The 26,318-nt window shown below is 39.3% G+C and overlaps 4 protein-coding genes across 4 annotated transcripts; 2 read left to right on the top strand and 2 right to left on the bottom strand.

Moving 5' to 3' along the window:
• Window positions 1-112: 112 nt before the first annotated feature.
• pop5 (POP5 homolog, ribonuclease P/MRP subunit) lies at window positions 113-3,109 on the bottom strand. Its single transcript, XM_058071168.2, has 6 exons — window positions 3,019-3,109; window positions 2,805-2,947; window positions 1,778-1,927; window positions 1,213-1,296; window positions 931-1,046; window positions 113-808 (listed from the first exon to the last, which is right to left on the bottom strand). The coding sequence occupies exons 1-5, from the start codon at window positions 3,036-3,038 to the stop codon at window positions 952-954; spliced, it is 492 nt and encodes a 163-aa protein (XP_057927151.2). The 5' UTR covers window positions 3,039-3,109; the 3' UTR covers window positions 113-808; window positions 931-951.
• Window positions 3,110-3,836: 727 nt separating this feature from the next.
• Window positions 3,837-7,530, top strand: unc119b (unc-119 lipid binding chaperone B). Its single transcript, XM_058071167.2, has 5 exons — window positions 3,837-4,178; window positions 4,742-4,855; window positions 5,869-5,977; window positions 6,090-6,262; window positions 7,321-7,530. The coding sequence occupies exons 1-5, from the start codon at window positions 3,944-3,946 to the stop codon at window positions 7,431-7,433; spliced, it is 744 nt and encodes a 247-aa protein (XP_057927150.2). The 5' UTR covers window positions 3,837-3,943; the 3' UTR covers window positions 7,434-7,530.
• Window positions 7,531-9,773: 2,243 nt separating this feature from the next.
• On the top strand, window positions 9,774-13,157 carry lg3h12orf43 (linkage group 3 C12orf43 homolog). The gene is made up of 6 exons (XM_058071187.2): window positions 9,774-9,990; window positions 10,174-10,201; window positions 10,426-10,524; window positions 10,619-10,686; window positions 10,773-10,860; window positions 12,124-13,157. The coding sequence occupies exons 1-6, from the start codon at window positions 9,792-9,794 to the stop codon at window positions 12,440-12,442; spliced, it is 801 nt and encodes a 266-aa protein (XP_057927170.2). The 5' UTR covers window positions 9,774-9,791; the 3' UTR covers window positions 12,443-13,157.
• hnf1a (HNF1 homeobox a) lies at window positions 12,263-20,955 on the bottom strand. Its single transcript, XM_058071185.2, has 10 exons — window positions 20,426-20,955; window positions 18,510-18,709; window positions 18,252-18,432; window positions 16,748-16,950; window positions 15,649-15,791; window positions 15,408-15,549; window positions 15,162-15,335; window positions 14,976-15,091; window positions 14,809-14,893; window positions 12,263-12,994 (listed from the first exon to the last, which is right to left on the bottom strand). The coding sequence occupies exons 1-10, from the start codon at window positions 20,704-20,706 to the stop codon at window positions 12,867-12,869; spliced, it is 1,653 nt and encodes a 550-aa protein (XP_057927168.2). The 5' UTR covers window positions 20,707-20,955; the 3' UTR covers window positions 12,263-12,866.
• Window positions 20,956-26,318: the final 5,363 nt, after the last annotated feature.

Genomic DNA, 26,318 nt, shown 5'->3' with positions numbered 1-26,318 from the left:
CATAGAGGACAACCCGGAACTACGCATCAGAGCCAATCGTTACAACGAACGTGCTTGACTTTATTCGTCATCAGACTGAATTACATCAGTCTTTCATTACAAAATGAAGAAAAAAAACTGAGAATACAGTTAATGATTTAGTGGACGAGCTGATTCAGGGTCATCGTTTCGCACGAAGCATAATTATTGCATATTGCAACGACACACCATCAGTTGGGTAAAATGAACTTGACTGAGGAGTCTAAACCCAGCACACGTCGCCTATTAGTGGGTGAACGATCCGACGCCTGGTGAATTCTGCTTTACAATGATGGGAAGACCCAAAATCAACTGGTTTAGCAAGATCAGTATTGGTCCGTTGGGTAAAACTAACCTGTCTCACGACTGTGTAATCCCAGCTCACGTTCCCTATTAGTGGGTGAATAATCCAACACCAAGTGAATACCCTTTAATTATGGGCAAAATGTTAATCTGTCCAAATTGGCCAAATTAGTGAATAAAGTGTAACTGATACCATTGGCAGTTTATTTTTCAAGTGTGACACTTTTAAAGACAGATATACTTCAACAAAACCCCATAACCCCAGACAGCAAGTCACTTAGATGCACGTTTACATTAGCCTGGCTTAATAGTGATGTTTATCGACTGACTGACTACATGGCAGCAAATCCGGCCTCATGCGGGGTGAAAGCGACCTGGCCCACAGAGCAGAGAAGCCTTGCCCCGCATGTCGACAAAACCAGGGAGGAGTCAGTCCAGTCACACACCACTCTTCATCAATGATGAAGATAGACAGCAGCTCCAGTTCCTGGAGGTGCAGATAAAGAAATGAAGTTCTGACGTACGCAGTACAGTTTGTAGTAAGCGGGACAAACCTTCAAACACTTCTGGGATTAACTTTGAGATACTGTATGTGTGAGAAGGAATCACCGTGTCCTGTATTTGGTGCAGTTACTGTTCATCGTCTTCACTCTCTGGGTTTTCTTCAAATGCTCCTTGTATTAACGAACAACTTAAAATGGCTTTGCGAATCTGTTTCCTTTCTCCTGCAAATGGAAAATATGGAAAAATTCTAATCACTATTTCCTTTCTTATTGTTTACTGAAGTCATATTTATAACCTAAATACATCTCATGAGAATAAGGATAAGCATGTGAAGAGAGTTACTTTGTATGCTTATTCTATATCAAAGGCTTAAATAACATAGTTTACCTTCATTATCGCAGTTAGGAAGCATCCGTTGGAGCTGTCGTGTGTTGTAACGCACCAGAAACTTCTGACATGTTCTAATGGTTCCTTAGGAAACATATTACATTGAATTGTTTATTGTTTGAATGAGTTACAAAGTGAAATGCAGACGCCATAAATGTATATATATATATATATATATATATATATAGACAAACAACCATTCACACCCACATTCATACCTATGGATAATTTGGAGTCGCCAATTAACCTAGCATGTTTTTGGAATGTGGGAGGAAACCGGAGTAACCGGAGAAAACCCACGCATGCACAGGGAGAACATGCAAACTCCACACAGAGATGGCCGAGGCTCGGATTGAACTCGGGTCTCCAAGCTGTGAGGTCTGCGTGCTTGATCGCCGTGCAGCCCGCTAAAAATATTATCATTTACATATTCATATGGATATGCTAACCAAGGTTCCACCGTACCTGAATTCTACAAGAGGAATTTAAATGTACAGTAAGTTAACTAATGCTTTTACAAATACAACACACAGTGATATAAATGTAAAATATAATCTACTCTTACCTCCGATGTGGAGACAGTTGAGAAAACAAGGTATTTTCTGCCCACGTGTTTCTATACTGGTGATAAAGGGCAATGCTGACCAAAGGAGTCTGTAGAATCTTTTAGGGAAACGCAGGAAGACCATTCCAGTGTGAGTATTCAGGTATTTAACTGAAGAGAATATGAAACAATACACATCAACTTCAGAGGTGTCCAAACTTTTTCCACCAAGGGCCACATACAGATAAATTTAAGGATGCGGATGCGATGATCCCGAATACGATCCAAAGTGGAGACTGTACAGTCTGAAGTTACTCAAGAAAAGAGGTTACTTCAAGACGTCGCTCAATGGTAAGTGGCTTTAGCAATTTAGGGTTAGGTTTTCTACAGCATCTGTAACATGTAATGTGTTTTTGCGGGACTACCAGTGTGTAAAAAATCTTGGGTAGAGCTGTTAGCCACCACACTCCTTTATGCTATAATGCAGGAACTCCAACAACTTGTGCTTGATGCAATTAAGAATTGTAAACAAATGTAGCTTTCCCTTACGCCTGAAGAAACGCTTTCTATGAGTCACTGCTAACACAGTAAACACAGAAGCAGAGCTTCGGGGAGGGCAGAGAGTTCATATATAAGGAAGTCTGTCCCTTTGTGACGTCACTAAGGAAATGTTTTACCACGCCTTTTGAAACTGAGAGTTTTGAGCCATCCCAAACTTCTTTTAGGGCTCACTTCCAAATGTGCAAACCTCATTATATGAAATGTTACTACAATGTTACAAGAAATGCAAGCTGTACAAGAATTTATCAGTGTTCTAACTGTTTATTTTGTGTAGTAAGCGGCTGTCTGTGTAGCATTATAGAGTAATGCGATAGCTGGGGTGGCTAATAGCCTTTTCACCACAATCGGTGGATTCTTCTCGAGTGGTAGTCCCGCAAAAACCGTATAATAACCACATTTCCGGATGCATGTATCAACAAGAATTGTGACATTCAAGGCAAGAATTCAAGGTATTTTACTTGTAAGAAAACGGGACAACAATGTTTACCGGAGAACCTGATGCTGCACAGTGCCGCTCCATAGTCGCCGTGAATGCGGGCCACTGCTTCCTTCACTGCCGAAGTGATGGCTCGGTCATCAAGGAGCAAGAGGCGGTTCCTCTCTGACACGTTAATCTCACACAATAAATATCTGTCATGACAAAAACACACAATCAGACACAATGATATGAAAAGACAACTTATTAGTTCCACTAAGTTTACCTTGACTTTACTCTCACCATCGTTGCTCATTTCTTCTTCTTTGGTGAAATGTGGGGGTGCAACCACGGTTTTTGAACATACCGCCACCTACTGTGTCAGAGTATATAACAGATCGTATTTGCTATTAAATACTGTACATAAAGTATATTATATTCTATTTCCCACAATATGTTCTACAGTCTGTATGATTTTAGATTGCAAATATTAATCTGATGGACATTAACTACCAGAACCAATGTTAAAACCAAGGTTGAAACTGTCTTAATGTTTCTGTCGTTCCTCTTCATACTCTCTGAATTGACATAGACCAGCTACCCGCATACTTTGTGTTACTTTGTTGTACGGATGTCCCTGAATCGATCACAGTCGCTCACACTCAATGTTAAAACAATAGGGACCAAATGCACTATTTTCCGGTATATAATTAGCTCTAACGTCTTTAATGTTTGGGGTAGATAATTTAATAAGGTATCAAATTAAAGTTAAAGTCATGATCTATCCGATAGTATTGATCACAAAACCCTGACAAATTTAAAAAAATTGTAACATTGCTAATTTCTGTACACTGTGATATTTTGTTGGCCATTACTCCATAATTTATTTTCTGAAAGATTTTTCTTTCTTGGTCATAACACAAAATTGCAATGAAAAGACTATACAATATCGCGTTGGACAAACTTTACGTCAATTGTTGAGACACTCGCTCAAGTAATACCCACCCCGTGGAAATAAAACGGTACTACGCAGACAACAAATGAAGCACACCCCTTTGGTAACCATGACAATTCTCACCGTACTCAGCCAACCAGTGTCGTACTTTTCCGTCACCCGTGCGCGCATTACGCCATCTTGAAATTACAGCCGCAATTTGTCACAAATAAAAAGCACAACTCTTTTTTTTGCCGTTACCACCACGGTGTCTAATATGCACGGATCTCGGAACAAAACAGCGCCATCGGTTGGCAAGGGACACTCAGACACAGACGCCGGATCGGAGTCAAACCACAGGGACAGGAAAGCCGGCGGAGGGATGTTAAAGAAGCTGAAGTCGAGGCGCAGTCAGACGGATAAGTGGCCTGTGGTCACCGAGGATGAACTCAGGGCACTAGGAGGAGATATTTCTCCCGATCATGTATTGGGACTCCGGGCTGTTACGGAAGGTACGTAAATGTTAGCTGTAATGGCCTCAATTTTGGCGACTGTATTTATTATATGCTAACTGCTTTGCATGCTGAGGGTCTCCCCCACAGGTGCACAATGGGATGAGGATGAACACAGAACTTTACATGCTGATGTAATTTTTCATTTAAAAACTATTAATATCCACACTAGGAGGAGTAAAGAGGGTTATAGTTCAAGTTTGAGGAGACCATGCACACGATGTTTTAATCAAGACACACACACACCAATCAATCAAAGGTTTAGACGCATTGACTAATTTGTATTCCAACTAAAGTGTGTCTCCAACGCCTCAGCCTATGCGTAATGCCTCTCATTGTTTTGTCCTTTTCCTGCACCAGACAACAATGACATGACTTCCCTCCCCAATCGGGTCACAAAAAGCTGGGAGATGGTGCTATAGTATTGCTCAATGCACTGACACACATGGGTATAATGCAGATTTATAATAGCTACCATAGGAGAAATGTGTTAAATGCATGTATGTCATGTGACCAATAGACATATTTTCTTCTTTTCACAAACATTCTCTGTCTTGTTTCAGACTATCTCTGCAAACCTGAAGACAATATCTACAACATTGACTTCACCCGCTTCAAGATCAGAGATCTTGAGACCGGAACAGTACTATTTGAGATCGCAAAACCTCCCAATACTGGTAATTCATGTGTGAAGTAATTGTCTACAAGTGTAAAAATAAGTTAACTGTACTTTTATGTGCTCATCATGAACTTGCACCGATTCAGATTGATTCAAAACACAAATGACTTTGTTCATCTAAACTTATGCTTTATTTATCCATATCGTATTGAGCAGCCAGGGACAGAAAAATGTTTTTTTTGTTGCTAAATAAAATTTCTGGCTTTATGGTCATCACACAGGAAAAGAGGAAAATTGTCACGATGATGATGAAAATAGACAAAGTAATCTTAATGAATGCTCACTAAACAAAAGTTTTTTGAGCAGTTATGTCTTGTGTGATGTTACACAGAATGACCACCAATGTTTTGAGTATTTTCCTCCCTAATTACTCCAGTTGTAACTCCACATTGTACTACATTGGTGTCGTTTGACTTTGGAGATGGTAGTTATGGAATGGAATGGCCTTTAGTCAAGTTAAAAAAAAGTATATAAAAGTAGAGTAAAAAAGACAATTTAACAAGATATATACAAGATATCCAAAATATACACATAGTATTGCATAGGAGCATATGCAGGAGCAGACATATTGCAGATATATTAATTTTAGTGCAAATAATGATAATAATAATACAGTCATATATAGTGTATACAGATGAGTAAAGTCACATATCAGTGTATTGTATTGTATTTTGAAGTAGCAGGAATATGCTTTTATGCTCTTGTTTACAACAGGACTATAGTATAGGAAATACGTGGTGATGGGTTGAAGGGGTGTATAACTAGCAGAAATTACATTACAAGGATCTTCATTTGTATGCATATTTTGAAATTCCTAGTCACTCGTTGGTGAAGTGGAAATTCCATGGTTTTGTTCTGGAGATCCTATTTAGTGTTAAATATATTGATTATTGCATGTTATTAAATCAGGCTGTTTTGTGACGTATGTATTGTAAACATGCATTCTAGAGTGACACACTGCTTCTGTGTGAAATTTGAATGCCTAGCAACTAAACTGCTTTTGTCTATCAGGTCCTGCAGAGGCTGAGGAGGGGAGTGGAGATGTTGACGTCAGTGCCGGCCGTTTTGTAAGATATCAGTTCACAGCAGCGTTTTTGAAACTACAAACTGTAGGTGCAACGTAAGTACACACAACGTAACTGTCTGCTTCCAGCAACAGTACTCTTACACTGAGTACTGTATGTGCATGACTGAAGTGGAAACTGTTTTTTTTTTTTTTTTTTATGTATCAGGGTGGAGTTCACAGTAGGCGACCGACCCATTAACAGCTTTCGTATGATTGAGAGGCATTACTTCCAGGGTCGTCTACTCAAGAACTTTGACTTTGACTTCGGCTTTTGTATCCCCAACAGCCGCAACACATGTGAACACATTTATGAGTTTCCGCAACTTCCAGATGACCTCAGTAAGTCACGCGTTATATTTGCACGACACTGTGAAACACACTTAAGTATAACAATTTATCTAGTCCGAGACCACCATGTTGTTGTAACTTAAACCGTGAACACTGAAAGGAAAACTGCTCTTAAAAATTGACTATTATCCACAATCTTTATGTGAAACATAACCACACGTCTTTCCCTTTTCTGTGCATTATAAAGAGGGGGAAAAAATGCATGTAACGCATTATTTTCTGTCATGCACCCCCAAGTGACTGAAATATTTTCACCCCTCCCCAATTTGAAATACTAGAGAAACTGATATTTCATATTATAATATTTATTCATTCATCTATACTGTACAGACTTAACTTGTCTCTAAATGTTACAAAATGCAGAGCATACAAGTGTATTCAAGAGTCAAATTTCATGTTGAGTACTATAAATTTGTACAATTTGGTAGGACTGCATTGAAATGAAAGCCTCTCGCATCGCTATTTGGGAATCAGTGGTGTAACGGAACACAACTATTTGACTATAAAGCCCAAAAAATGCCAACAAAATTATATTTAAATAACTCACCTGTATATAAACAAAGCTACAGCAACCTTGTTATTGTAGCAGCTAAAAACGAAGAACTACTGACACAGTGCCTCATGTCTCTATGAGAGTGATAAGCAAGAGATTACTGTATAAAATGTTCTACTATGTCAAATTTTCAAGAGGTGCACGTCAAGCTGGAGAGTTTCAAGGGATGGAGTGAGATAGCCTGTCTCACACAGGTGCCGTAGCATAATGAAGGCTTTAGAGTCTCCAACTGACCAAACATGCATGTTTTTTGGAACACGGGAGATAGCTGGAGTACTATGGGAGAACATGCAACTGTGAGGCCAACATAAAACTATGCATAGATGGAGGAAAGCGATGCCGCACTAGGCTCTAAAATCCCATTCTTATTATATTGCTGGCCAAAGTCACAATTAAATGTGCAATCAATGATTAGTTTAGAGTTCCACGGTAACTAAATTGTCACATTTTCATTCATCTTGTTCTCTCTCTCTCTCTCTCTCTCTCTCAAAACCAGTTCGACAAATGGTGGAGCACCCTTATGAGACCAGATCAGACAGTTTCTACTTTGTGGACAACAAACTCATCATGCACAACAAGGCAGACTATGCCTATAACGGTGGTCAGTGATACCTGATCGAAGACAGCTTTGCAATACCCCCCAGAAGAGGGATTTTTTTTTTCTCCATTAAACTTTTCAGTTAGTTTTTTTTTTTATGACACAAAAGATTATTTTTTTTCAACAGCAGACTCAACATCCCACAGCTAATCAATTTGTTAGGAATTTTGGGACTCTGTGGAAATTGTGGGTAGAGTGTGTCCCACAAGTCACAAACTCTGGTTTGTGCACTGTTTCCTTTTCGTTTGCGTCTCTGCTGGAAAGGGACGATCACAGACCTCTTGGCTCTGTTACAACTTAATTTGCTGTAGAGAAGTCATGTTAAAATGCTTTAAAGGGGACCTATTACGCTTATTCCACTTTTCTGACCTATAAATGTGGTTAGAATGTTGTAGTCTCTCGTTAAATGATGCCAAAGTTTTAGATAATGAGGTTTGCGCAAGTGAGCCCTGAAAGATGTTTGGGATGGCTCAAAATGATCTGTTTCAAAAGGCGTGGTTAAACAGTTCCTTTGTGATGTCACAGAGGGGCGACTTCCCTATATGGAAGCACTTTGGGGGTGTGACCAATCACAGCGGAGTGAGCATGCCCAGAGGCGGGCTGTGAATGGAATAAATTGAAACAGGCTGCTTTGGCAGGAAGCGCAAAGCAAAGGAAATAGAGCTAGGTGTATATTCTGGAAGATCAAGAACGGTTATTGTGTGTAGCTGCTCTATAGGAGACCACACAAATGGTTGAAAAATGAGCACAATAGGTCCCTTTTAAACTACCTTCTCAAGTGACAATTGCTTCCCTTAAGGAATAAGAAGCAGTTAGTAGAACTTGTAAAGTATTGTTCTTTTTAAATATTCATTTATATCAGTTTGGCTGGTACTATTGTGTCGCTTATTTAAGATGGGTGTGCTTCATATAACCTTGTTTAAGAGGACTTTCTCGTCCTGAAAAAAAATAACACATTTGGTTGGATAGCTGAAACCAATGGACATAGTCATTTCTGGTTTGATTGTATTCATTATTATTTTTGCAAGATTCATTTTATTTTCCTATTTAAATAATATAAATACACTTTCTCTTATTCCCACCCTGGCAATGATTGGTATAACAAAAAGAGCTGCAAGATAATTTTGAATTTTGATGAACAACAAATTATTTTATGATTTGGACTTCTTTTTAGCATCTGTTACAACATCAACTTCATGTGCCTTTTAGCCCGTTGCTGGGAAACAATGACATTCACATACGAGAGAAAACTGCAGAGAGGTGCTGCTTACATCCAGTCTGATAGGAATATATGTATTTTATATATGCTCTCTTATGCAGGACCTCTGTGTGGGAAAAGGAAAATGAATTAAATATGTTTCATAAACTCACTGACTGATGTAAAAATGTGCTGCTGTAATAACCTGTGCTAGTTCAGAAACAGTAGTATGTAGTTTACTTTTTTTGTTTTAGCTGAATGAACATTAGTGGATGTAAAATGTGAGGGTGTTGATGACTGCAGTTCAATTGCTCCTGTATTGTAGTTTGGAGGAAATGGTTTTGCCAATCATTCAGTTGTGCGCCATATGATTATCTCAATGCTTAAAAATGGTGATTGTTTTCTTTGTATATATGGAAAAACACAACAGCTAACAAAAAAATGGGCCTGTTTGGGTTCCGTTTGCATTGACTCTCTCTAATGAATAATAAACTACTTTTGCAAATAAAATGACTTTTGTCTTAAGACCTTTATAAGTAACACACAATGGGTATAATGTAAATGTGCCAAAGGCTATTTTTGCAGTCTCAATCTAATTTTAATTGAAAAAAATTCCAAAATGTTTTAACATTTACACTATTAAATATCTAAAAAAAACCTTACATGCAGTATACAGTACTTTAACTTAAATCTATACCAACAAGAAATTAATTCATTTGGAATCATCAAATGGAATCATGGAATTTCTGTCATCACATAAATATTTTTGTTGGAATTTTCCCATACACTTCCTGTAATAATACTAAGTGAAAATAATTAAATAAATAATGAATCATTGACCTGAATAATGAAATAATTGGTTTAAAAAATAAATCGACATTGTATTAAATAGTGAAATAAGTATTAAATAATTACGTGTTCAAAATATATGTTTACATTAAATGAACTGGTATTTTAATTATTTAATGACGCATATCAAGACACACTTAAATGTGTGTTTATTTATTTAATTCATTACACATTTAATAAATCATTTAAACATCGATGTATTGCTTTCATTAAGTTATGACACTTTCAAATAATTATTTAAAGATTTATTGATTTACTTAATTCTGTCCCATTTGGTCCTCCATACCCGACCTGTGCACTAGACTAAAGTATTATGGTTTAAATGCTGTGGTTACAGAAGATGGACTACGTTACCCACAATCCTCAGCTACAAACAGGAAACATTTGCAGCACGTGTGCTGTCATGGCGGGCAAAGCAGTGAAGACGGTAATTGTTGAGAGGGACTCCAGTTGCAGTGACGACGAAGACCTTAAAAGATTTCAGGAGGCAGTATGGGATGCCAAGAAAAGTGGTACAACTGGTACGTTTTCTTCTGTTATTCTTCAACCTGTATTCGTCAACCTAAACTGTAAATAAATAACCGTATGCTAAAGTTGTTTTAGAAAACACCAATGTTGAAATGGTCGCTACTTTATTTGGCTGCCGTGCTTTACGGTTAAGAGCTGTAAAATATCTTAATTCCTCTGTCTGTGTTTATTTGTAGGTAATGGAAATGCGAAACAATCCAAACGGTAAGTTCATTATAGAATTTGCACAGCTAGCATACAGTTGTACCAGTTATAGTAGTAAATGTAATCAAATTTGAACCTGTATGTTTGGATGTTGGTTTTATTGCTACGTCATCTAATTACACTATATGGCAGCAAGGATCTGAAAATTCACACAAAAGCTGAATATTCTCAACCTTTTGTGGGTGGGTTATGTATGTGATGACTATTTTGTTGCTGTGAAACAGAGTTGTCGTTGCTGACCATGAACATGATGGTAACGAGCTCCAGGTCACCCAGGGATTTCAAACTCATGTCGCCAAAAAGCTCGGACAATTTCTTGACAGGTAAGCAATCTAATAGAGTAGATTCGCTAGGTTATACTTTCTACTGTATACTTGTTGTTTTGACCTGTATTTTCACAATATGTATTTGGCTCAGTCACTTATCAGACGTCCCGACTGAGATATCAATTTGTAAGACTGCAGATTCTGGCGATAATGACAAAGGTAAAGTTAATGTTCTCTTTCAGTGTTTGCTGGTTTTCTACATTGTTGTATGTTGATGGTGGTCAAATGTGTTGCTGCTCTTGTAGGGTTTCGTCTATTCTCTACCTCAATCCCAGGACAGCCAGCAGATGATCCCCATCCTCCTGTAAAACGTCGACCTATTCCCAGCTCGAGGTTTGTTTTCCTACATCAACACACACATGCACACATTTTTGTATACATGGAGAATTCCCACAAGGTCCTCTGAATTAGCAAATGAATAGGAATAATTCATCAAAATGTACTCTTCAGGAGAAGTTGAACAACCACAATTTAGTACAAAGTAGAATGAAATCACATTTTGAGGGAAAACCATTCATCCAGTTTTTAGACTATGCTGGAGCCTATGCCAGCCGTCTTCAGGTGAGAGGTGTGGCACACTCTGGACTGGTCGCCAGCCAATCACAGAGCACATATAAACAACCATATTTTGAGGGAAAACTAGTCCTGCTAAAGTAGTTGTAACATTTATTTTCATAGGTTATTTCAACCCAAACAAAGTCAATATGCTTGTTTATCAGAACATTAACAAAATGCTGGTATCTACAACTCATGTTTTGTATTTCACATATTTAGTTTATAGTTTCATTTCACAATGAAACTATAACATTTTGGGGGGGGGAAACATATTTGACCCTCTTTGGGATGGATTGGATTCTGGAGTGGAGACAAAATGCAGAGATTTGTCCGTTGGCACCACTGTTGAAATCTAAAATCTTTGATAAAAAAATTTATATAAGCAGATATAAGCAGTTAATTCCTGAATTCCTCACTCCATTCTAGTTCATCACAACTCGTGTGTGCAAAAGTGGGCCCTCTTATGCTCATTTTTCAACACTTTGTAATGAGTTGTGGACTCCTAAAGAGCAACTACACACAATAACCAGTACAGAAAACATTGATCTTCCAGAATCTGATCCTATTCCAGCTGTATTTCCGACTACTTTCAGAGAACAACACTTCCTAATTTAGTGGGTGTAGGAGTTGATAATAAATGAATAAAGTCTTTGGAGCGCTAATTGAAAAGTGTTTAGGCGCTACTGACCGGAGACCCCTGACTTACCGTGTTCAAACTCCAACCTCGCCTACTCCAGGAGGAGCACTCATTGTCGGACACACTTTGTTAGAGCCACTGCTGGCACCGTGGAGCTCAGAAGCCGGATGTGAGGGCACCGCATTTACAGACTGCAGATAATCTTGGCAGAACATCAGTAGTGGAAATGTGGTCATTACACGTTCACAGGAGAACTTGAGATTATTTTTTCTAGACAAGGTTGAGTTTGTTAATAAAAGCTGAGATAAGGGAAGAAAAACATGGACATGATGCTGAGGGAAGTGAGGAAGGTGGTCAAGATGTATGCGTCTTAATGCAACAATATACATTTTCTTTGGGTCCAGTGACAGCGACAGTGAGATGGAAATGAGGCTGAAGGAGGCAGCGGTGTCATTCAACCATCTTTTGCCCTCCTCACCGGCAGCCCAAACTCCACACTCGGAAAAGATCAAGTCCGATGATGAAGACGACACCCTTGCTAAGAAGAAGAAAAAGAAGAAGAAGAAGCGGCAGCTAGATGATGCAGGAAGAACGCATGCGGACTGCGATGGACCTTCTGGTGCTCAAAGCAACACAGAGCTTGCAGTCTCACAACAGGAACACCACAAAGTCAAACGGAAAAAGAAAAAGCAACAGAATGACGATACAAAAGATTTAAACTGAGACTTTAAGTTTCTAGCTCTGATTTATTTTTCTACGAACCTCAAACGAAGGTGGCCATATACCTTTACTCTTAGTAAATAGTCATGTTGACAGTAAATTTTTGTAAAATATAAAAAAACATAAGCCCTTTTTAATACTATTTCGCAAAAACAGTGTTCAAAAATAGTTTTAAAACACATGATGTTGAGTTTAGAGGTTCTAAGTTAACACCATTTGCCAAAGTTATAAAAAATATTTAAATAAAAATAAATTTTGGTGTAATTTTTCATTTTTCTGTTTGTGTACAAAGCAAATCATCTCCAACAGTGATCCTTATTTGTGTAATGAAGATGTTACACTTTTTGAAACCTAAAATTATTTTATAATCATCAGAATTTGCGGATGTATCAAGTCAGAGGGCTCCAAAACAACAACAACAACATTCCTACTGTGCAGTCGAGACCATCTGTGTAGGAATGTAGGAACTAATGTCTGTTGGTGAAGGTGACATGAGGTGAGACTGGTGGCTCTCTGCTTGGGAGGCAGGATACAGATCTGGGCTCTGGCTGGATGCTGTTGAAGAGCAAGGACATGCGTCATTTATGTGGGCATTTGCACAACTGTACTCTACAGACAACGCAGTTAAGCTTCAGGAACCAGAAATGTGACAATAATACATCTAATGTACAAGTAAAAGAAGCACAAAACCAGGATATGTTGCTGAGCAAAATCAATTAAATAGGGACTGTTGAAGGAAGGGATGTTTATCCGATGTCAAGTGATGCATGGTTTTATTACATAGCATGTATTTTGGTTGAGATAAAGCTAGTTAAATAATCCAAAAATACACATTTTGCTCTTCATGTCTTCTGAGCAGTGGCTATGATATGTGTGTAAAACAAGAAACACAACAATAATGTCTTCAAAAGATCCTAAATTCATAATTTGCCCTGAAGCCCATTTTATTGTATAACTTTTTCTCAAGCTGCTGCACCTCTCCTGAAATTTTCTGATGCCCCCCCGCCCCCAATTTCAACACTGCACTTTATCTTACATGTCGATGATTTATTTATAAGACATAATTTTCAGGTCAGGTTTCCTTATTAATAGCTATCGGTAAATTAGTGCCAAAGATGCATATCAGCGACACACACTACACTCAGTAAAATAAGTTATTAAAGATGAAAAGGTGTGAGTTCATTGTCCTTATTGACAACGGGACATGCTGTTAAGAAAGACAATTGCCGCTGGGATAAAACTGTCCCTGAATCACTTAGTTCTGCATTTTGGGACCACCACTCTGTCCCGATGGCAGGTACTGGAACAGATGGTTCAAGAGATGCAGAGGGTCCTGCCTAATACGAGAGCTCAATATCTGCAGCTGCTTGGTGTAAATCAGGAGTCTCAAACTCAATTTACTTGGGGGGGCCACTGGAGTTCGAGTCTGGGTGAGACTGGGCCGCATCAGGTTTTCAAAAAAAAATAACAAAAAAAACGCATTCATTAAAAACAAAAAAATTTAAAAAACTTCGCTTTGGTTCCAATTTTCTACAAGAAAAACTCTGATAAAACATTCCACTGTTCTCAAATGTCTTTTTATTTACTTTACTTTTTTATATACTTTTTATTTTTCTACACAAAATAAGATGAAAAATAAATAAACAAATCAAGAATAAAGAAAATAAATCAATAATAAATAAATAAATATAATAATAAAACGGCAAATAATAAAAACTTAAGAAACCACATATACTTGGTGGGTAGAAATTATTTTTTTCAGATTAAAATGAACAAAGCATTATTAGAGCCCTGTAGACATGACAAAACACGACTATAATCACATTTATACTTCTTTTATCTACAACATATTGCGCAACTGCAGGGTCTTGAGACACATGCTAACTCGCAAACTAGAGAGCCAGCGACCTAAACGGTAGCCTTCAAGTTATTTCCTTTAAACTTAAATAGCCAAAAATTTACCACTTCCACACGGATAGGGAGGATAACTATTAACAGTTATTTAACCTTTAACATGAACATTAATCAAACGTAATACCTTTTTCTAGGTACATGATACCATACAGCATCCATATCAAACTTGTGCGGGCCGCACTAACATTAAACTTTCATATCAAGGCAGGGGCCTCAAACTAGTGTCCTGCGGGCCACATTTGGCCCGCGGGCCACGTGTTTGAGACGCCTGGTGTAAAGTGACTCCAAGCTTGCCTGTGACTGGCTGTGATATGCTGGAGCCTATCCCAGCTGAATTCGGGCAAATTACACCAATCATCTTCGTTAACTGCAATGCCAAGAACCTGCTTCCATTACAACAGAAACCAGACCAGAGGTTCCATGTCATTGTCTAACCCGCACTAGCATTTGTCTACCTGGTACAGGTGTGTGGGGCTGCAGGTGCAGAGAACTTTCTTGCATTGAAGGGTCTGTGTGCTCTTCAGGATCTGCTGATAGAATCTGAAAAATAGAAAAAGGAATTTCAGAAATTTCATCACAATGTGATCATTCTCTGTGATGATTTTGTATCTTGGACATTCACCTGTCGAACAGATGCGAGGCTGGTCAGTGTGCCCAAACTGTTGCTGTCGGCGATGACCATGGCCTGGGACAGCAGACTGGATGAAGGGTACTGAGGCGATTCAGTCTTGTTATACACTATCATGAAAAGCAGGCACATTAAACGTCGCTCTCTAGTACTTTCCAGTACTTGATACTGCACCCTTACTGTGACTCGGTAGCATAAAAGGACTGGCACCCATGTGACTCTGGAGCTGCTGTGGCATCGGCTGCTGCGCTGAGGCGTGAAGCTGCTGCTGGAAAGAAATCGGCTGGAGGGTCGTGAACCCACCTCCCATGTTGTTTATGACAGGTATGGTTTGAGGTTGTGTTGAGGCCAGACCTGATCGGCGAAATGAATATTACTTGTAGTACTTCAAGTAAGGAATTCATCTTTAAAAGCTCCGGTGGTTACCGATAAGAAGCGAGGATTCTCCTAAGCTCATGACGCTGGGCAAGGACGCCATGATGAGACCTTGTGAAGATGCAGGGGAGGAAGACATATTGTGCAGTGAGGTCAGAGTGCTTACGGGGGGAAGTGGGCCTCCGCTGGATACCTAAGACCAGATGACAACTTGGTCATGATGGCACTCGTTTGGCAGCTTGTCAGCAAAGTGGACGGGCATACTGTAACATGCCGTACACCCGTACTGTACCAGTTTGGCAGGGTGGCTCTCGAGGAGTGTGTGGCTCGGCTCCAGTTGGACAGGACTAGCGACAAGGCGGCCCACAATTTCCCCTCCATTACCTCTGGTTGAGCTCAGGGTGTCACATGGGATTTGATGGCTGTATTTGACATCTGGGAAAAAGATTGACAGGCAAAGTCACTGTTTGTTACACTGCTAAATGTCTACATGAAGGAAACAAACATACAGTGGATCCTTTTCCCTGAAAAGTTTTTTTTCACTCACTATAAATCGTTAATCATTTACTGTATAAATACTGGATATGACAATGAAGGTAATGAAGGTTTATGTACAACATACATACATGTTTATGTCTTTATGCTTCACTGACAATGTTTTTTCGTCAACGTTTGTTTGGCTACAGAAGCACTAGCTAGCGCTAGCCTGATGACTGAGTTGATCCTAATTCCATTAGCTGGAGCCTATCCCAGCTGTCTTCAGGCGAGAGGACGGGTTACACCAATCACAGGGCACATATAGACAAACAACCATTCACACTCACATTCATACCTATGGACAATTTGGAGTGGCCAATTAACCTAGCATGTTTTTGGAATGTGGGAGGAAACCGGAGTACCCGGAGAAAACCCACGCATGCACGGGGAGAACATGCAAACTCCACACAGAGATGGCAGAGGGTGGAATTGAACCCTGGTCTCCTAGCTGTGAGGTCTGCGTGTTAACCACTAGACCGCCGTGCCGCCCATCCTAATTCCATCTGTACATTAATCTTACATTAATAATCCATATGTAAGACATATTTAGGGCTTAAAGTGAAGTTTGAAGTGAATAATGGCAATCGAAGAGAGAAGAGGAGGGGTGATCTGGAACAAAATGTAATCACTAATCTGGTCACTTTTATTGCAAATGTTGATCTGAAATTGCAAGAGTTTTAAGTAGCAGGAGGGTTTTGGGCTAGCTAGCCGTGTGTCACATGTTTTTGCTGGCAAATCAATTACTTGTGTTTCTATACTGCATACTGTAGTAGACCAAAGCCACCATAGAAATAGTTTTTTACTATTTTTAAAGGTAAAACCATCTTTGCCATTTGATAATTTAAGATTATTACTGAGCTCTGGACTTGAAGGAAGGTTGGCGTTTGATGAAGAAGCAGGTTGGCCAGTGAAAGGCGTGTCGAGAGCCAGCTTGTGCCGGAAGGCTTCCTCTTTTCGGCGGTTGGCAAACCAGTTGTACACCCTGACTTCGGTGACCAGGTTGGAGCCCAGGCCAGCAAGCTGGGAAGGGGACACCCCCCTCTGCAGACATTCTGCCCTGGGGAAGGCAGAGGCATAGTGATTTCCTTTTTAAATGAACGGTCCAGAGTTGAACTTGGAACCAAAATATGAGAAACAGCTCTTAGTACTATGCAGTACAGGTGTCGATGACTTCATCAGTAAATGCATTGTTTAATTCCTCTAAAACTAAAGCAGCTGTTTTGATACACCAACTTTTATGTTGAAATTAATCATATTCATATTAGGTCAGAGAAGAAATGGTCACACTAAAAAGATGGTTTGATGATAATAGATTGTCATTGAACCTAAGTAAAACTAAAATTATGCTGTTTGGTAACAGCAGAAAGGACACATACCAGCAAATACAAATAGACTGTCTAGACCAGGGGTGGGCAAACTTTTTGACTCGCGGGCCGCATTGATATGACAAAATTTACAGGGGGGGGGGGGGGGGGGCAGACTATATATTTTACACGTAACAGTCTACCTGGTATTATTGTATCTGTAAAAAAATTACAATAAAATTAAAATAATAATTATTATATTATTATTATTATGTAAAATATGCAAATATAACAATAATATTATATATAATTAATATAATAATTAGCATTAATATAATAATTATAATAATCATAATAGTTCTAATAATAATTATAATAATCTAATAATAATCTAATAATAATAATAATTATTATTATTATTATCATTATGTGCTTGTGTCCCTTTTTTCAGGAGCACTTTGTAAACAACAGACCATGTCAAAAAACGAAATTGATAAAACCATCAAAAGGTTGGCTCAGGCCATGATGCCAGGTTGTATGTTGAGTTTAAATGAAATACTTTGGAAAGATTGGGCGGGCCGTATTCAAACACTTGGCGGGCCGGATGTGGCCCCCGGGCCGTAGTTTTCCCACCGCTGGTCTAGACATTGAACGGGTGAAGGCAAATACATTTCTGGGGATCACAATAGATGAAAATATGAGCTGGAAACCTAAAAATGTCATCCAATACTAGAAATAATAGAAATATGATCTCAGGGAAGAACTGAATTTGAAACACTTATATGCTAGGACTATGTTAAAAAATACAAAGTACAAAAAAAACAAAAACATAAACTATATTAGGAAAGCAGGAAGTGAACAAATGAACAGTTACTGATTGTAAAAGTACCAGATGGAGGGGTAGGATTTAACAAGCTTTGCTTCTTCCTACTCCTTTTGGACAGTTCCTTTTGGAACTGTGAACTGATTATGTGATGCATTCAATTGTAATCTGATGCATGTTCAAATGAAATAAAACCATTACCATTACTTTTGTACTTCCTGTGTGTCCCACCTGTTACACTCCTCCACCAAGCCTTCTCTTTCCTCCTTGCTGGGGTTTTTCTGTCGTTCGTAGGCATGGAAAAGAATCTGGAGGGATGCTGGTCCCCATTTGAACCTGTTCCTCCGACCTTTCCTGCTATCTTCACTTGGGTCCTCTGCAGACTTGAAGCCGTGTTTGGCATTGGTGAATTCTAGCAGGTAACAAGAAAGATGCTCTTATATTTCCAGCCTCACACGACACAAAAGAAAAAGCAGATATTATACTCACGCTGGCTGATTTCACACTGCTTCTTGACATACCAGCTGTACAGTGCAGCTCTCTTCTGGTTCTTCATAGGCGTGCCTTTGTTGAGATGCTGAGAGAGGTGCGACTGGTTGAGTCCCGTGGATTCTACCACTTCTCTCTGCGGCAGATTGTGTTGCTGCATGTAGCTTTTCACCATTTTTGCAACATGCCAGGGGTCCTCTCTATTTGAAGTAAATACATATGAAAAAGTCATCTTTATCTTCCAAAAGGACAGCTGAGAAAAAGTACATACCTATGGACAATTTGGAGTCGCCAATTAACCTAGCATGTTTTTGGAATGTGGGAGGAAACCGGAGTACCCGGATGCATGGGGAGAACATGCAAACTCAACACAGAGATGGCCGAGGGTGGAATTGAACCCTGGTCTCCTAGCTGTGAGGTTGGCGCGCTAACCATTCGACCGCCGTGCAGCCTGTATTGAAGCTTTCATTCATTTTCTGCCGCTTTTCCTCATGAAGGTCGCGGGGGGTGCTGGAGCCTATCCCAGCTGTCTTCGGACGAGAGGCGGGGTACACCCTGGACTGGTCGCCAGCCAATCACAGGGCACATATAGACAAACAACCATTCACACTCACATTCATACCTATGGACAATTTGGAGTCGGCAATTAACCTAGCATGTTTTTGGAATGTGGGAGGAACCCGTGGAAAACATGCAAACTCAACACAGAGATGGCCGAGGGTGGAATTGAACCCTGGTCTCCTAGCTGTGAGGTTGACGCGCTAACCACTCGACCGCCGTGTAGCCTGTATTGAAGCATTCATTCATTCATTCATTTTCTGCCGCTTTTCCTCACGAAGGTCGCGGGGGGTGCTGGAGCCTATCCCAGCTGTCTTCGGACGAGAGGCGGGGTACACCCTGGACTGGTCACCAGCCAATCACAGGGCACATATAGACAAACAACCATTCACACTCACATTCATACCTATGGACAATTTGGAGTCGGCAATTAACCTAGCATGTTTTTGAACCCGTGGAAAACATGTAAACTCAACACAGAGATGGCCGAGGGTGGAATTGAACCCTGGTCTCCTAGCTGTGAGGTCTGCGCGCTAACCACTAGACCACCGTGCAGCCTGTATGGAAGCAAAAAAAAAGCCAAAATGGCTTATTTATAAATGTCTTTCATCAACATTATATGTAATTTTTTTAATTTTCTCAACATAAAGACCAATGTAAGGGATAACCTCCCAACAGATGCCAGACGCGATGACTTGGAGAGCAGCATGGAGGGGACTATTGACATAGCGAGATAAGAGTAAGCACACATGAGCAAAGTCCAGTGTAGAAAAGAACATACATAACATTTACTGTGGAAAGCCCTATGTTTCTAATAGTAAGTCACCAATAGACGAAAAAATAAACAATCCCACTGAGGACGTCAACCACAATATTTGATTTACAGTAAAATTATATTCTGTACATTTTAATATATAAGTTATTTAAAAAAAAAGAGAGATAGAGTTGGAAATCAGTTGTTAAAATAGAATATAGCGATAGCTCACTAACGTAAACATTGGCTCTCAGGACCAGCCTTTCTCCATTAATCTTCACCTATGCATGCATGTACTGTAGCCTGTAGCTTATTTATTAAGAATTGAGCACAGAATAATGATGGGGTGGGTAATTAGTAACTAGAAAAGGAGGAACCCTCTTTAAATTGGACCCAGGCGCTAGAGTGAGACAGACAGAGCAGGAGAAGGAGGGAGGAATTGGGTAGAGAGGGGAACTGTGCTTGGGACCATCAGATAACTTTCACTTCTTGGGTTCTAAAGGCTCTTCAAGGAGAAGGTAAAAGCGATGAGGAGGGGAAATAAACACAGCATCATTTTTTTTTTAGATATTTTCCAAATTCTTCATTCATGGACTCTACTTACAGCAGAAGCCGTTCCACTTCGGCCCTCAGTTTGGACGCCTCCTCTGGAGGAAGTTTGTCCAAATCTCGGAATATCGGCGGTGGGTAGTCCATTTCTCCCTCCTCGGAGCTCTCCCCGTCCCCCCGCTCTCCTTTTTCAGTGCCATTGCCCCTGTCACGTTCCAGCTCTCCCACGGCGTGGACCAAGACCTCCCTGGAGAGGCCCGATTCCAGCAGGGCCCAGACTAGCTGCTCCTGAAGGGCAGTCAAACGGCTTGGCTTCGCCTTCTCCTCACCCTCCATTACTCTTGACGCTTTACCTGCTGCCGCTTTGCAAACAAACTCTCATGTGCCGTTTACACTCAGAGCTGAGACAGATGGGCCATTTTTGTAGAAAAAAGATATACTTTCATTTTTTTTCTTATGTTGACTTTCCTCACGAGGAGTCCCGAGGCTGCCTTGGTTTTGGCTCTCCACCTGCTGTTTAGCTTTCAAAGGTCACTTATTTTTTCAACCTTCTTCCTCTTCTCCCCTCCTCCTCCCCCCCGCCTTGAACTTTGTCCTCTCTCCCTCGATCCCCAACAGTGACCAAAGTGCAGTTCAACAAACAATTAGTTCTAAAAAAAAAAATTGCAAAAAACAGGGAAGTCTGTAGAAAAGTTTAAAGGTCTGATCTCCCCTCTCATTGGACAAAGTGTACTAATTCCAAGTCTAAGTCTAAGTCATCTGTTGTTAAATATCAACATTCAAAATGGAATCAGATCATGTGACAAATTTTAAATTAGTCTCTTGTACTATACTACATTAACTGCAGACTTCACCTGTTCTGTTCTACACTAGAGGGCGCTATTGGTCCATCCACAAAGCTATACTGATCTGCTAGTTACAGCTTTAGATTGTGCACTGCAGTGCAGGTAGATGTTGCAATTAATGGCATTTTTTTAATGTAAATTGAGCTTTTTAACTTATTATTATTTTTTGTGGTTCAATTTAAAACTCATGGATTTAATTTGGGTAGTTATACACAAAATATACATATATTTATGCTACTTTTATTGATGCAGCAGTTTTTCCCAGGGGTCAAATAGCAAATGGCAAAAATCTATGAGTGATTGATACGCCCATAAAATCTAATGTGTTTATTGCACGCTCTCCCAACCCACAAAATTTTGAATAAATGTGACGATTGTAATTACTACATTAGATTCTTTCTTGTTACTACTGTCCGTCAAATGTTCTTCTTAACATAAAAAGGCATAATAAGCAAAGTTGCCGGATTTCTCCTTTTTTTTTTTTTTTTTAAAGACCAGGGGTCTCAAACACGCGGCCCGCAGGACACTAGTTTGAGGCCCCCGCCTTGATATGAAAGTTTAATGTTAGTGCGGCCCACACAAGTTTGATATGGATGCTGTATGGTATCATGTACCCAGAAAAAATTATTACGTTTGATTAATGTTCATGTTAAAGGTTAAATAACTGTTAATAGTTATCCTCCCTATCCGTGTGGAAGTGGTAAGTTTTTGGCTATTTAAGTTTAAAGGAAATAACTTGAAGGCTACCGTTTAGGTCGCTAGCTCTCTAGTTTGCGAGTTAGCATGAGTCTCAAGACCCTGCAGTTGCGCAATATGTTGCAAATAAAAAGAGTATAAATGTGACTATAGTCGTGTTTTGTCATGTCTACAGGGCTCTAATAATGCTTTGTTCATTTTAATCTGAAAAAAGTAATTTGTCTACCCACCAACTGTGGTTTCTTAAGTTTTTATTATTTGCCGTATTATTATTATATTTATTTATTACTGATTTTCTTTATTCTTGATTTGTTTATTTATTTTTCATCTTATTTTGTGCATAAAAATAAACATTTATTAAAAAATTGAGAACAGTGGAATGTTTTATCAGAGCTTTTATTGTAGAAAATCGGAACCAAAGCACTGAAAAAGTTTGTATATTTTTCTGTTTTTAATAAATGCGTTTTTTTTTTTTTTTTGGAAAACCTGATGCGGCCCAAGCCTTGCCCAGACCCTAGCTCCAGCGGCCCCCAGGTAAATTGAGTTTGAGACCCCTGTTTTAGACTATTTTTAGTTAATAAAAATCTTGCAAACACAAGATTCCTCCATGGTGGACACTTAAGTCTCACAAAGAAAGTACAGGAAAGAAAAAGGCAGAACGCAAAGGGAGAAAACCCTTTTTTTGCATGAACAAATCTTTCTTGTTCTTTCATGTGAAACACTCGCTTTCCTGGCCTGGCTCACCTTATACCATTCTCAGGTTCAGCCTATCAGCACCTTTTTTTGTGCAGAGCTCCTGTTACGCCACCCCACCCTTGGGAAGATGGCATTATACTGTATTTGGACCGGTAACAGAGCTGGCTCTATCTCTCCGAGACATGCCACTGACCTGTAATTAAGTCTCATTGTTGCTTTTCACAGGAAAGTCTTCACTAAAGCATACAGAGGGCAGTGTGGGTGTGTGCATTCCCAGCGGTTCAGTCGCTGCTGTGACTAATGCTCCAGCGCTCCTTTTGCTTGGGTTTATCAAAATGGGGCCACATGTAGCACACATTGCAGAGAGCTGCAAGCACTACTGATTGGTAATGAGATACAATCCACGCTGTCCCGTCTCTCCTTTGAGTGAGACTTTCTTCCCTGTGCTCACTGCTAGTTCTCCACCTCCTTCCTAGTGCACCCCCCACCGCTATACCGCCACCATTCAACCCCATTGATCATGCATGCAGAAATTTAACACATCCACATCCATTCCTGTCCAAATAGCCCTTGTCCCACTTCCAGAGCTTCATCTGCTGTGAAGGGCAGGCACGTTAGCGCCATCATAAAACAAATGATCTGCTCGCACTTCCTAAACCATAAACTTTATAGCTGAGAAGATGAACCCACGTAGTTTAGAGCTCTTTTTACTCTTCAATACAGTGGAACACGTTTATGTCAACAACCCAACTCATCAAGTACTGTGTTTTTTTTTATTACTATATGTCGCCATTGACATAAACGTTCAGTTTATGTTGACATGTGTTGTAGTATTGTCAACTTCGTCATTATGAAATGACAACTTAACTACTGTCTACTTACACTACATTAAAATGTGCACACAGTGACTTCCTGTTCAGTGCCAAAGTAAACTTCAAAATAAAAGCATGGTAGTATTAATCTGTTGGAAACTGGATAACAAAATGCTATGTTAATGTAGTCAACTCGTTAATATCCACCAACCCAAGTACTGTGTTTTTTTCCATTACTATATGTCGCCATCGACATAAACGTTCAGTTTATGTTGACATGTGTTGTAGTACTGTCAACTTCATCATTATGAAATGAGGACAACTTAACTACTGTCTAGTTACACCACATTAAAATGTGCACACAGTGACTTCCTGTTCAGTGCAAAAGTAAACTTCAAAATAAAAGCGTGGTTGTATTAATCTGTTGGAACCTGGATAACAAAATGCTATGTTAATGTAGTGAAGACATCCAATGAAGTCACCACAGCCCAACTTAAATAAGAGTACAGTAGATTATGACTTTTTCGTTGACCAATAGTGTAAACCACGATCCTTTGGTACACCTATTAAAATGTCTATTTTTGACATACAGTCTGCTCCCCCGACCCCCCTCTCATAGTGTATATGCCTCATGAATGATAATGTAAGCTGATTGATGAACAGATGGAATGGAGTCACAGTGTAGCCAGTCACTGCACACAACTATGGTGCTTTCGAGGACCACGGAACAAAATGCACATGACCAAAGAACATTATCAGCGAAGCATAAAGACATGAACATATATATATCAGGGGTCTCAAACTCAATTTACCTGGGGGCCACTGGAGCTAGGGTCTGGGCGAGGCTGGGCCGCATCAGGTTTTCCAAAAAACAAAAAAACGCATTTATTAAAAACAGAAAAATATACAAACTTTTTCAGTGCTTTGGTTCCGATTTTCTACAATAAAAGCTCTGATAAAACATTCCACTGTTCTCAAATATCTTAATTTTTATTTTTCTGCACAAAATAAGATGAAAAATAAATAAACAAATCAAGAATAAAAGAAAATCAATCAATCAGTAATAAATAAATAAATTAATAATAATAATAAAACAGCAAATAATAAAAACTTAAGAAACCACATATAGTTGGTGGGTAGACAAATTATTTTTTTCAGATTAAAATGAACAAAGCATTATTAGAGCCCTGTAGACATGACAAAACACGACTATAGTCACATTTATACTCTTTTTATTTACAACATATTGCGCAACTGCAGGGTCTTGAGACACATGCTAACTCGCAAACTAGAGAGCTAGCGACCTAAACCGACCTAGACCTTCAGGTTATTTCCTTTATTTCAAACTAGTGTCCTGCGGGTGACATTTGGCCCGCGGGCCGCGTGTTTTGAGACGCCAAACATGCAGTTATGATCTGTGCTGTTTTTATCTGTTTTTGTATCTTTAGAACACACATAAACGAGGGACAGTTGTTCATATCATAAATAAGGATTGTGAATGATTGGCAAAATTCCAAAAAAAGGTGCAGTTTTAATCAGCTAGCTAATTAGCTTGCTATGTTTATCTCTTGTGTCCCTGCAGTGATCCTATTTCCTGCGCATTACTGTCGAGCAATGTGGAGTAAACAAACAATAATAGAAGTGTAATTCATTTTTGTGTCTTTCTATGCATTGGGACCCAGACCGAACCGTAACAGTAAACGTGACTATAGGGGTGTTATTTCATGTTTATAAGACTCTACTAATGTTCCAAAACGTGACTATAGGGGTGTTATTTCATGTTTATAGGACTCTACTAATGTTCCAAAACGGGACTATAGGGGTGTTATTTCACGTTTATAGGACTCTACTAATGTTCCAAAACGTGACTATAGGGGTGTTATTTCACGTTTATAGGACTGTACTAATGTTCTAAAACGTGACTATAGGGGTGTTATTTCATGTTTATAGGACTCTACTAATGTTCTAAAACGGGACTATAGGGGTGTTATTTCATGTTTATAGGACTCTACTAATGTTCTAAAATGTGACTATAGGGGTGTTATTTCATGTTTATAGGACTCTACTAATGTTCCAAAACGGGACTATAGGGGTGTTATTTCACGTTTATAGGACTCTACTAATGTTCCAAAACGTGACTATAGGGGTGTTATTTCACGTTTATAGGACTGTACTAATGTTCTAAAACGTGACTATAGGGGTGTTATTTCATGTTTATAGGACTCTACTAATGTTCTAAAACGGGACTATAGGGGTGTTATTTCATGTTTATAGGACTCTACTAATGTTCTAAAACGTGACTATAGGGGTGTTATTTCATGTTTATAGGACTCTACTAATGTTCTAAAACGTGACTATAGGGGTGTTATTTCATGTTTATAGGACTCTACTAATGTTCTAAAAACGACTATAGGGTTGTTATTTCATGTTTATAGGACTCTACTAATGTTCTAAAAACGACTATAGGGGTGTTATTTCATGTTTATAGGACTCTACTAATGTTCTATGTGGAAATTCACTTATCACATTAAACTGCAGTAGATGAGGGACAAGTGTATATGCAAACTGTACTCCTGCACTTGAGGTTTTGTGGAGATGCATGCATCTCACATGAAGCAGTATAGTCAAAGCTGGCATTGTCTTTGGTGAATTACCGTACTGAGGCCACTGATTGGTCTTAACATTGGTTACCAGGTCACATGTTGAAGGAGCGTTGAGAAGATTAGCTGGAGCTGGCTTTGGAAGTAATTGCATTCTTAAAACTTAGCAGTGAATGAGCGCAGCACACAAGCCTCCTGTTATAGGACACCGCATCAGCAGGTTGGCAGTATGGGGGAGTATTAAAACTTGAGGCGAACTAAAACCTTTAAAATACTGATTTGCCCAAAGGATTTGAACC

The sequence above is a fragment of the Doryrhamphus excisus genome, linkage group LG3, assembly GCF_037039965.1.
Source record: "Doryrhamphus excisus strain RoL-2023G ecotype Guam linkage group LG3, RoL_Dexc_Guam_v1.1, whole genome shotgun sequence".
In the NCBI taxonomy this organism is placed as follows: domain Eukaryota; kingdom Metazoa; phylum Chordata; class Actinopteri; order Syngnathiformes; family Syngnathidae; genus Doryrhamphus; species Doryrhamphus excisus.
The sequence above is the reverse complement of the archived record's forward strand: the minus strand, read 5'-3'. Positions and strand labels throughout refer to the sequence as shown.

Coding starts and splice junctions, on each gene's coding strand:
- unc119b (XM_058071167.2), top strand. CDS start 3,944: ATGCACGGATCTCGGAACAAAACAGCGCCATCGGTTGGCAAGGGACAC. Junction 4,856..5,868: donor CGCAAAACCTCCCAATACTG/GTAATTCATGTG, acceptor TTTGTCTATCAG/GTCCTGCAGAGGCTGAGGAG. Junction 6,263..7,320: donor GCAACTTCCAGATGACCTCA/GTAAGTCACGCG, acceptor TCTCAAAACCAG/TTCGACAAATGGTGGAGCAC.
- hnf1a (XM_058071185.2), bottom strand. CDS start 20,706: ATGGAGGGTGAGGAGAAGGCGAAGCCAAGCCGTTTGACTGCCCTTCAG. Junction 16,951..18,251: donor TTGGTGGAGGAGTGTAACAG/GTGGGACACACA, acceptor TGCCTTCCCCAG/GGCAGAATGTCTGCAGAGGG. Junction 15,550..15,648: donor AGAGCCACCCTGCCAAACTG/GTACAGTACGGG, acceptor ATCTGGTCTTAG/GTATCCAGCGGAGGCCCACT.
- lg3h12orf43 (XM_058071187.2), top strand. CDS start 9,792: ATGCTGTGGTTACAGAAGATGGACTACGTTACCCACAATCCTCAGCTA. Junction 9,991..10,173: donor CAAGAAAAGTGGTACAACTG/GTACGTTTTCTT, acceptor GTTTATTTGTAG/GTAATGGAAATGCGAAACAA. Junction 10,861..12,123: donor CGACCTATTCCCAGCTCGAG/GTTTGTTTTCCT, acceptor CTTTGGGTCCAG/TGACAGCGACAGTGAGATGG.
- pop5 (XM_058071168.2), bottom strand. CDS start 3,038: ATGGTGAGAGTAAAGTCAAG. Junction 1,928..2,804: donor GTGCAGCATCAGGTTCTCCG/GTAAACATTGTT, acceptor TATTCTCTTCAG/TTAAATACCTGAATACTCAC. Junction 1,047..1,212: donor TCCTAACTGCGATAATGAAG/GTAAACTATGTT, acceptor TTCCATTTGCAG/GAGAAAGGAAACAGATTCGC.